General features: G+C 42.0%; 1 protein-coding gene across 1 annotated transcript; it reads right to left on the bottom strand.

Annotated features, from left to right (window-relative positions):
* Nucleotides 1-273: 273 nt before the first annotated feature.
* LOC139446093 (uncharacterized) lies at nucleotides 274-8,553 on the bottom strand. The gene is made up of 9 exons (XM_071227373.1): nucleotides 8,282-8,553; nucleotides 7,983-8,068; nucleotides 7,451-7,671; nucleotides 6,685-6,943; nucleotides 6,315-6,404; nucleotides 5,461-5,717; nucleotides 3,969-4,869; nucleotides 3,308-3,467; nucleotides 274-2,424 (listed from the first exon to the last, which is right to left on the bottom strand). The coding sequence occupies exons 1-9, from the start codon at nucleotides 8,467-8,469 to the stop codon at nucleotides 1,881-1,883; spliced, it is 2,706 nt and encodes a 901-aa protein (XP_071083474.1). The 5' UTR covers nucleotides 8,470-8,553; the 3' UTR covers nucleotides 274-1,880.
* Between the last annotated feature and the right edge of the window lie 2,699 nt (nucleotides 8,554-11,252).

Raw genomic sequence — 11,252 nt, 5'->3', positions numbered from 1 at the left:
TGCGTAGAAGACCCGGGTTCGATTCCCATCATGGGAACAATGTGTTTACTGTTATCGATAAAATACAAATTATGAATACTTTGAAAGTTGCTGTTGAGTGGACAAAAATATTTTATTTCATATTAATATCGAAATGACAGGACAAAAAATGAGGCATGTATAAAAAAAAGAACAATGTCGATAATGGGAAAACAAATAATATCATTCACGAAATACAAATGTAATAACGTTAAATATACTAAAAAGAAACTGTTTTCACATTAAGTTCAATAAAAATAATTTATTCTGAAATTGATTAAAACTTCATTCAATACATATTCTTGAATACATCTCGACTATAAGGTCGTGATTCACAATTTGCACGTGCATGTTCATGCACGGGGCACAATTTGGATGTTTGCGTGTTTGTTGGGAGCATGATACTCACACACTTGTTTTATTTTTAATGTAAACAGTACACAATGATTGTTTAGTTATGAAGAGCTAAAATCCACACTTCTGACACTTGTTTTATCGTAAAAAACGCTTTCGCAATGCACCAACTGTACGTCTGTATCAACGCAAATGGAGGTCACACCCGATATTGACAGTCCACCTCTACTAGGGCGTGTTACTTTTTTCCGTTAGTATACATTCACAATCTCCCGTGAAGAGGAATATGCCTTTAACTGGACATGCACACTTTCATACAGATTTTGATATTAACGTCTGTTTTCGGCAACTATTGCCATGCTTTGATTGTCTCTCTCAGACAAATGCCAGGTCTTTGGGTGATCGAATTAGGAGATGTACACGTTGTAGGTAGACCTATGTTACCTGTAAAACTTATGGACTAGGCATGGTCCAGCTAGAAGCAGCAAGGCTCACTACATGTCTCCCACAATTTGCTTCTAAAGCTGTTTAATATCATGAAAAAGGATGATCACCATCAAGAGTGAGTGAGTTAAATGCAACGTCGCATCGGCATTTTTTCAGCCATATAGCGACTCACCACAAAGACGCAGAATGAAAATAACTATGTACAGTCGTTGTGAACATTTTTAACAACATGAAACGTTTACCGATTATAACCTAAAAAAACCTTATCGTGAAAGTTCATCAAAAGTATTAAACAGAAAATATGTCAGAAACAAAAAAAAGAAAGGAAAGTATACAAGACTCACACATACAAGCATTAATCTCAAGGCCGACTTTGTCAAGGCTAACTCAGATGTCAGTGTCATTTACATGGACCTCTTATTTGTATAGGTGTACGTATATTTACATTATGTCGATTAAATATTTAATTCTTGCTCTTGTCTCAAATTATTTTGCTGTAAATACTACTGTTGATTGCATGAACTATTATATTAATCATTCTGTCCCTAAGGAAAGGGTTATGGCAGTTCAAGAATTGCTTTGCAGTCCTATTGATTGTCAGTAAAATGTGTTTGATTGAAACCTGTACACTTAATGATGAGGTTAATTTGGAACCGAACGCCCGAATGTGTACCCAAATGTATTTTATATGTTCTATGAATCACAAGTCACCATTTTGTTACCTACATTTGGGATATTATTGTTATATTATTACACCGACCAGGATTGAGAAAGAATGACCTTTCTCACTGTGATACTGCCGTCCAATCAGCTGTTGTTAACTAGAGGCCAGTAGTTGTGATTTGAAAACATAGCTGAATTCTTCAACGCAACCAACACCGGTTTATGCCTTTGACAAACTCTTATAATGGTTGATTGCAACTGATCCATATTATTTCAAACATTATCAAGTAAGTTTGATCATGATCTCATCAGATGAAAATGTTGCTGTAGAATGGACATGTAACACCATACGGTATGTACGCAAAACCCCACCTTGCGCCTACCAAACACGCTGTAGCTCAAATCAGTGAACCTTCACATGGTCTTGGCAGATTCAAAGCCCAGCAGATGTCGTTACATTCAGGATGGACGGTCTCCCAGAACACCTCAATCCCCGTCTCCCCCATGTCACAGCTGCTGAGTTTGCCCCCACCGCTAGAGTGGAACTGGGGGTCGGTGAGGTAGACCACACCCTTGCCGTCAGCTGGCATCCAACCTTGGAGGTCCACCAACATCAACTTGCCCCGGGACTGGACGAAGGAGAAGTGGGTGAGAGCTGTTGCCAGTTCTCGACCTCGAGGGTTGCTGTAGGACAAGTTGTTGGTCAGCTTGATGAAGTCCCCCTCCAGGTACGGCTCCACGTTGATCCAGTCCTCCAACTCCCCCGACGACGACATGATCTGGAGGTGGGCGACTGGGACGTACTGGACCTGGATGTCCGACTTGTAGGCGTGAAGGGACGCGTTGAACAGTGTCACCAGGAAGCGGGCGGTCTTCTGGCAGATGATGTCCTCAAGGTACTGACTCGGACATCGCTGCTTCCTGTAGCGCTTGCCCACATACCTGTGTTGGAGAATATGAGACACGTGTGTGTGAGTGAGTGAGTTAGGTTTGACAGTATTTAAGTGACATCGCGTGTCAGTTTATTGAAGGAAAAAATAGAAAAATGACATAGGCTATAGCCAATAACAATTTTACAATTTCACCATGTGGTACTGATAGTCCAAGGTTCATAATCGGGATGGGTTTGAAATTCGAAAGTACGCTCAGCGGATGCTGCCTCGTGCGTTTTTGTTTATCAGAACTTTTCGAACCCATCGAGCTGATAATTTCTTCATTACCATAGTTTCCTGCCAAAAATTCTGTTATAATAGAACGTACTCTCTCCTGGGAAATGCCTACAAAACTAGCAATAGGATGACTCCACGTTCCCAAAGTTTGTCAATTTTCCAAAGGTCGGACCCCTGCTTATTATACTGTTATATACTTATTTGCTCAACTGACTCAAGTTTTTGTGGAAATACCTCTATGGCATCATGTGATTTCCACAACCAAAGATTTCACTATTCCGTAATTTCTTCTATGTGAGGCACAGCCCCCGTAGTTTCAACCAACGTATCAAGCTCCGACCTGTTTTTAGCGAGAGGGAAACCATCGAGAATTCAGGCCAATGAATGGTCAGATAACATGGCGCACACACGGCATGGCCAAAGCTTTGCGGTCATCTGACCTACACATTACTTGAATATATAGGGTTCGCACAAAGTTCATGCACGGAGTTGATATAAGCTTCATTCGATAACTAATATAGACACACGTCTCTACTCCCCAAAGCTGACACATGTATTTCCGGGCGATGGAGGATACAAAACTCGTGAAATATTGACGATGACACACACCAGGATTACATGTATTTATGGAAACCTGTCCAATGACATAGACTGACCTGCCCATGATTTCATCCTGATGAAGATATTGCACGTCAAAGGCTTCCCGGCACCTGCCCTTCTTGCTCTCTGGGAGATCCAGCACCGGCCCCAGCCATGTCAGCGTGTTCTGAGACGTCCATATCCCTGTCACTGGGTTGAACTTCAACAGACGGGCTCCTTGGCAGGAACAGGTTCAAATAAATGATCGGCATTTCTTATGACAACATTGATCCAATAAATATGATAATTAAAGTAAAAATGTTTTACAGTTGACGCGGGGTAATGTCTATTCCTAATATTAGTTACTCTGAAAAGCACGGATATGTCTGTACATTCACTCTATGTCAATGTACTTGAGAAATGGTCACTGCTCATAATACACTGATCATTAGTACTACTCAGTTCTATGTGACAACTTTAATCAAAATAGTAAGTTTGAAAACGGATATCAATCTGGCAAGGGTGGCCCAGTCGTGTAAGGCGCCGCAATTGATTGTGCAGAGTTGCGTCCCGTTGACGCGCCAGAAACCTGACTGAGGGTTCGAACAACAGCGTTAAACCAAATTCACTCTCTTGCTTTGAAAATATCAAGGTCGTTCTGAAAAGCAGCGAGGCTATTGATGATATCCTTCTTTGTGAACAAGTCTTTGATAAATGTATTAAAGTTTTAAAAATTACTTTTGACAGATCCGCTTCGTGTGTGTCTGAAGTCTCCAACAAAGGAAGGTACGGCCGACAATAACGGGGAGAATTTAGCCCCGTCGCTGATGCTGTTCTCGTCACAGCTGTTGACGCCACTATCGCTGCCGTCAGAGCTGCACCTCTCTTGTGTGTCGACATATGTGGGAATGAATGTACTCACAAGGGGAGGTAATTCAGGATCTAACTTCCGGCCTCCTACTCTCATACTTCTGCTGTGGTTAATCTCGGGGTACTCTCCCCTTTTACTAAAGATACAGCCGCACAAATCCTGAAATGTCTCTATGGGTACATCAGAATCGGGGATGCCATATTCAACAGGATTGATAGGTAAGCCGAGTTCTAATCTGTCTGCCATTCTTTCACCCCTCTTGGCATCAGAGCAGTACTCGTCACACCCCTTGCCCTGTGAGGAGCCGAACGTGACAAGATGGCGTCTGTTGGTGGATTTCTTCTCGACGTCTTTCCGAGTTATCTCAATACAACAGCTAGCAGTGGGGTCAATGACCCCTAGACCTAGATCAACCATCAGAGAGTTGGCCGTAGTCATGATATCTGGGGTCAAGGTCAACGTACAGACCATAAATCCACCGGAAACGAGCTGCTGACAATACTTGCCGTACAGAAACATGGCGGTCTCTTCAAGCTTTGTTGCGTATCGCTTGTCTTCCTCTCGGTCTGAGAAACAAAACGCGAGTTTCAGGAGGTATATTGCTCTGACAAACTCAAAGAACTCCTGGCGACATTCCAGATGCCATCTGGACTTGTGGACAGCCAGACCAGTGGTCAGTTCAGTGATGACCTGTTCTATGTTGTAGAGATGGTCAGCGCTGCCTGGGTGCTGGGCCGTGTACATCAACAACGATTCCGCGGCCTGGTTCTGTTGAACATGGGACAACAACAGAATTTACTAAGATGGAAACATCAAAATAATGACAATTCAACTAGCAGCAATTTTGTAGAGAGACAAATGGCATGATTAGATCATTTTCTTAATTTAATCAACTTTTGAGAGGACATTCTTCCATATTATTACCAAAATAAGATATAATCGTTTGTATTTTTTTATGACAATCAGTATTCTTGAAAATAAACAAATCTGTAATTCTTAATAATGATCATACATGTATGTTATATTTGTGATGTTAGTAAGCACGAGGAATACAATTTGAAACAAACGTGGGATCACATTTTATATGTTAGTACCATACCATATAAAGGATATAATGCTCGCTCCTTTCAGAACTATAGATGTTCTTATATCTATGCATGGATCATCATTATCTACTAGATAAGTATGTACATACAATTTGAATTGTATCTTAACGCGCTGGGACTGCAAACTGATCCGTGCCTAGACCCTTAAGATAGTTATTTTTGAGATCAGGGAACGTCAATATCACCGAATGTGTTGATTTGCCGTAATGCTCGGTTGTATAGTCTGCCACATATCATCACTGACAAAATCTACCTGTGTTCTAGCAGCAAAGAGTGGACATCTGGCCAGATCTGCAGCCTCTTTACTCGCAACATGAGCCTGGAAGTAGCGATCGTCGAACTGAAAGCCCAGAATATCCTTCAGGTCTTGGTAATCCCCATTGGTTATCTTACACAGACATTTAGATATCAGCTCCAAGGAAACAATGATGCCGTCTGTGTCCTTCTCTTGTGTAGATCCAAACGCCGTGATCGACTCAACCAGTGGGGTCACAGCATCCTTCCAGCAACCTGCAGGGAAAGATTGGTGTGACATTTCAAACTATCGCCTCTGGATATGCCAAGCTGGAATGACACCCGTGAAGGCCCTGGTTAGAATAGGTCTTCAGCAACCCATGCCTGCAGTAAGAGGCGACTGACAATGCTAGTCGTAAGAGGCGACTAACGGGATCGTGGGTTAGGCTTGCTGACTTGGTTAATGCATGTCATCGTATCCCAATTGCGGTGATCGACGTTCATGATCTCAAACACTGGATTGTCTGGTCCAGATTTGATTATTTACAGACCGCAGTCATAAAGCTTGAATATTGCTGAGTTCGGCGTTAAACAACAAATAAACAAGCTGTAATAGAGTAATGCAATTGATGTGATTGGAGTTGCGTCCCTTAGGCGTGCCAGAATCCTTTGAAGGAGGAATCTTATCCCAGATTCGCCCCGAATATGTTTCTAGGTTTGTCAGCACCACATCTGTGCTGGTGGGTTTCACCAAAGTGATAAACTACTGAGACTTCTGCTTTTCCTCCCGCATCAAGATGACAGACCGCGATATTACTGGAAAACATTCAAAGCGGCATAAAATCAAACTCATTTAGAAAATAGGCTACTCACACATCTTGTGCAGTATTTGTCCCGTCATCTGCGTACACTGTGCTCGTACCTTCAACTCCTGGTCCTCTGATCGATACTGCCATATACTCTCTGAAGCAACAACACATATAATGCTACCATATCGCACAGGGTCATCGCTTCCGTTTCAAAGAACAACGTCAATGGTTCTGACATAGTCAGTCATCGAGTGGTACTAACAGACCGGAATACGTGGCCTAAATAGTAAATACATTACAGTCTCTTTCTTCATACATCAGCAGTACAAGATCATGATTGAAAGTATCTCACAAAAAAACAATTAATTGAGTAAACATTGTTTGACATGTTTTTCCAAAGACTTCAAGATTATATAGTTCCCCTCTCCGCTAACCTCCATGTTTGTCTTTTTCCAGGAGCCCAGTCAGCTCCCTAATGGCTCCATGAAGGTCACCTCTGTAGGTCAGAACCTCTGACCTCCTCAAGACGAGCTGTGGTGGGAGCAGAAGGCGTGGACACAGCACGTGTAGCAGTTCTATAACATCCACTAGTAGCTCTTTGTCCTTGCGCTGCTCTGTCGGCTGGTCTAGGAGCAAGGTCAAGGCCGACGCCATATCGAATTTGTTACAACGGAGAGCGTATCCTACGCATTTCTGCGTTAGCATAGAAAATAAATTAATATTTAGATGGCTACTGGTGACTATGTCATCGAACATACATGGCCTTACACACTTTCTTAGACTGAGTGAGTACACAACTTAGTAATAGTTCAGTATTAATAGTGACACCTAGAACTGGCTTTACACGTTGTAACAAACTTGGAAATCGAACTGAGATTGTGGGAGGAGTGGTGAACATTACACAAGGCCCCCATAACGACCCGAGATTCCCTCAGGGAGTGAATGAGCTTTTAGCACTGTTCCAGCTATACCAGCGAACGCTTTGACTACGAGGCCACCTTACAGCCCGACGTCCTCAGAGAGTAGCAAACATTGTATGTTGTATCGACAGTATATAGCAGTATTACATTCACACTAGCTGTAAGTGTTCTGGGTGTTTTTTATGCATTGGAATGCAAATGGAGAGGACATCCTTTGTTGTTAGTGTTTACAGATCAATAGGGAACTTGTCAGTCATTAATTCCGTGTCTTTAAACTGACCTTGAGTATCTCGCCAACCTTGAGACCACCTGAACTTGGAGGAATGATCTCCAAGTAATCATAGGCGACCTCTGGCGGCAAGCAGGCCCAGTCTCGCTTGAGGGCGTGTCCTAGGTACTGCCGTGTGGTCTGGTCCAGCAGATGAAAGAAGGCGTCCAGGCAGATGGAGGCGTTGTCGGTGTAGGTGTCTGCCGGGACGTTGTAGATGGCGGACAGGAGATCTGAAGCAGACGACAGAATGCATGTTGTTATTCACGAGGGTCGGTTGAACAGAAGAGTATATCACATTCTCCTAAAACAGTCGTACGATCTGTTTCAACGCTATTGATTAAACGTGGAAGATTGTATTTGTTTATGATTTCAACATGGTTTGGAGAACATCGGATTCAAAAAGGTGTATCATATATTGACAGAACTGGAAAAATACATTCCATGATGTTAATCTTTTATTCAGCTGGGACATTTGAAAATATATATCAAGCTGGATCACAAGGCGGTTAGCACGTTACTGATCTAGACATTAATATATCACCTGCATCGGCGTCGGAGATTCCTAGAGATGAGCAGACTGACTCTAGATGGTTTTCTTCTTTCCTCTGTTGTGCTGGAGAGGGTTTTCTGAAACAAAAATAAGATGCATTTTGATGTCGGGACGTGGTCTGACTCATACAGAAAGAAAGGCAGGAAAACATTAAAAAAATAAGTCAAGAATCCAGAAACAATGTGACGGAAATAGGCATTCGTCCAGAGAAATCGATAGTATGCGATGATTCTACTTCGAACCAAATCCACCAATGACACTGTTTATTAAGCGCTGCTAGTCGAGCTTACTTTAATTCCGGTTCCACCCGGTCATAGTGCCGCATCCGTTGCAGAATGACTCCACCTCGACTGGGAACATCATCGCCGATTTTCAGGAAGCGGAACTTGCCTTGCCTATCCACATCCGGTTTAGCCTTGGCGGCGTCTTTTAGTGCCGCCCGCACTACATCTAACTGTCTGCTATGTCCTCCACCCATGTTTAAACCCTGGAGCAAATTAGAATGAATTTATCGTCGGTGTCGGCTTATGGCACACGATACCATATTATGTGAGGAGTCCGCAGATCTTCCGGCAGAGAAGTATCGTATCAGAGTTAAAGATCTGATCAGAGATTGCAGTCAGCGTCATCGTAGCGCACAACTGAAAGGCTTGTATCAGGCCTGTCTGTTCTGTTTTGAGAATAAGTCCGGTCACATGATATGCACATTAGCCTGTGGTAGTGGCGTTATGCGAAGTCACCACTGCCCCGGGATGTGCCCACAACCACGTGACAGCCATATCACTGTCATATCAGTCACATCTATACCAGTCATGACATAACACAAATAGATATAAACGTATTATTTGACAAGAAAAGACAAATGTATTTTCTTACTTCACGATCTTAATCTGAAAATGATATTGTCACAATTGCAGACTGAAAGTAGTTCCGGCATAAATGTTATGTCACTCAAGTGAGATTTTCTTGTCCCGAAAAATACTGACAAGTGTATTTCATCTCTAAATACATAATAGACATCCATATTGCAGTCATATCACATCACAGGCATAACCCCTTTATATAACATCCAAATCATAAGACATGAGCCATATTACAGTCGCATCTTGGCTATATGCTATATCACAGACATTCAGCCATATCACAATCATATCATTGTCATAATTTAGCCATATTACATACTTTGTTGCAATACCATATCACAGACATTCTAGACAAATCATAATCATAGCCTAGTCATATCACAGCCATATCACACATTTGATTTAGTCATGTAAGTCACGGAAAAGACTACAGAGATTTACTCCGCGAGACACCGTGTCGTAGGGCTGTCAGATTAACCTTACAACGAGTCGAATGATAAATGGAATATGACAGGCAGGAGTGCAGTAATCTGTTTCTTACATCCTAAACTAACACCGTTTTAGCATCAAATCGATGCATATTTTATCTATTCTCATGACCTCAGTGGCGCATTAATACAGAACGCAACAGTCATGAGAGACGTCATCAGGTTCACTGTTACTACTCATACACTGTACCTAGTGTGATCCTACACAAAAAAGGTTTCCGCCATATCTGTGGATTATAAAGGCGATGATGATAAGATCAAAGAACTCTCGACACAGACGTAGACACAGACTTTGGTGAATTCGACAGAAGCAGGGGTAACTTATCAATGAATTACAACCAGGAAAGTAGACCCGGAACTCGATCCCACACATATGTTTGATACCAGTTATCTCAGATGAGCTAAGCGTTATTCCAACCATATAATATCATTCACTTTCTAGACCTAATACAACTATGTCATATGATATCAAAGATATCTTTGTCTGTTGTTTAACGCAGCATTCATCAATATTCAGTCTGACGGCGGTCTATAAATAATCGAGTCTGGACCAGACGATACAGCGATTGACATCAAGGGCATTCATCCATGCATTTGGGATACGATGACATGCAAAGCTAGCCCGACAATCCGATCCCTTAGTCGCCTCAAACGACAAGCAATTCTAACCCGGATGTTCACGGGACCCATAATATTGACATATTCGAGGCACATCACAGTCATAGCCTAGATTTATTCCGACCATACCATTGTCATATTCTAGTGATATCCAAGCAAAAGTCAAGCCACATTCTACAGTAATATAACGCGCCCTGACCATGGACATCATCGGTGTTGTAAAACCGGTGTTAATTTATCAAATATATCCCGACCTACAGGTTGACTTGAAGAGACTTTGATTGTATGAGATTATCAGTTCATGGTCGCGCCTTAATGAGGCTAAATCTACTTTTGATCTTTTAAACCAGGGCGCCGTCCCCCAAAACGATCCTAATCTGTCTCCCCAGACCCTAGAGAATAAATTAAGAAGTGAATCAAATAGAATGATTTGGTAAGTCTAGATTCCTTGCAGTTATCTTATTAGTTTGGGGCTCCATTTGGGTTAGATTTGATAGTTTGTACATATTTCTTGGACTAAATTATAGGACATGTATAAAGCGAAACTACCCCTAGGGCCAAGGGCCCCTTTTCACATATAATTTGCAGCGCTACGACTGCCGTTAGTATACATACAGTGGGACCCCCGACCCATGTTCTCATTGTCACACCCGATCTAGTACAGATGTACCAATAGAGGTTGCGTCTGTCCTGTTTTATACATAACAGAAATAGTTTTTTTTCGTTTCAGTCCCATTCCGGATTTTACAACAATGTCATGTTTGTTTCTACAAAACAAAGTACACTGTCGAAATGTATGACATGTATGCATTAAATGACGATGCATGCATGAGTCAGCGACTAAAGCAGACATGACATTTGCCACACACGTGAATTCGTGTACCCAACGTGCGGAGGCGTTAAAATCCCAAACAAATCAGAATTCATAAGAAACTTGAGAGGCTATCGTCGTTGTCTTTTTACGAAACGTACGTGATGGTTTTCCCTTTTATTTCCTCCCAAAGATAACGCGGTTATTATAATCTCCAAATCCGTTAACAGGACTTGATTTATGTAAACACCAGGTCTGGGCGGAGAAGCACGTAAAGACTGTTTGTCGAGGATGTGAACAGATAGGTCACTCGGCTGGACATCGGGAAGGTCAGTCAAACAACGTCGGGAAGCATGTCTGACACCCGCGATCTCGTCAACATACCACTTGATTTCCCTATCACATGTTTAAGAGGTTTTTTTTATTATATATTTTATTATATCATCACTATATGGCGTCACCAATGACTTAATCAATCCGG

Source organism: Haliotis cracherodii, unplaced genomic scaffold (genome assembly GCF_022045235.1).
Source record: "Haliotis cracherodii isolate W230 unplaced genomic scaffold, xgHalCrac1.p SCAF_10, whole genome shotgun sequence".
NCBI lineage: Eukaryota > Metazoa > Mollusca > Gastropoda > Lepetellida > Haliotidae > Haliotis > Haliotis cracherodii.
Note: the sequence above shows the minus strand (reverse complement) of the source record. Positions and strands in the feature narration are given on the sequence as shown.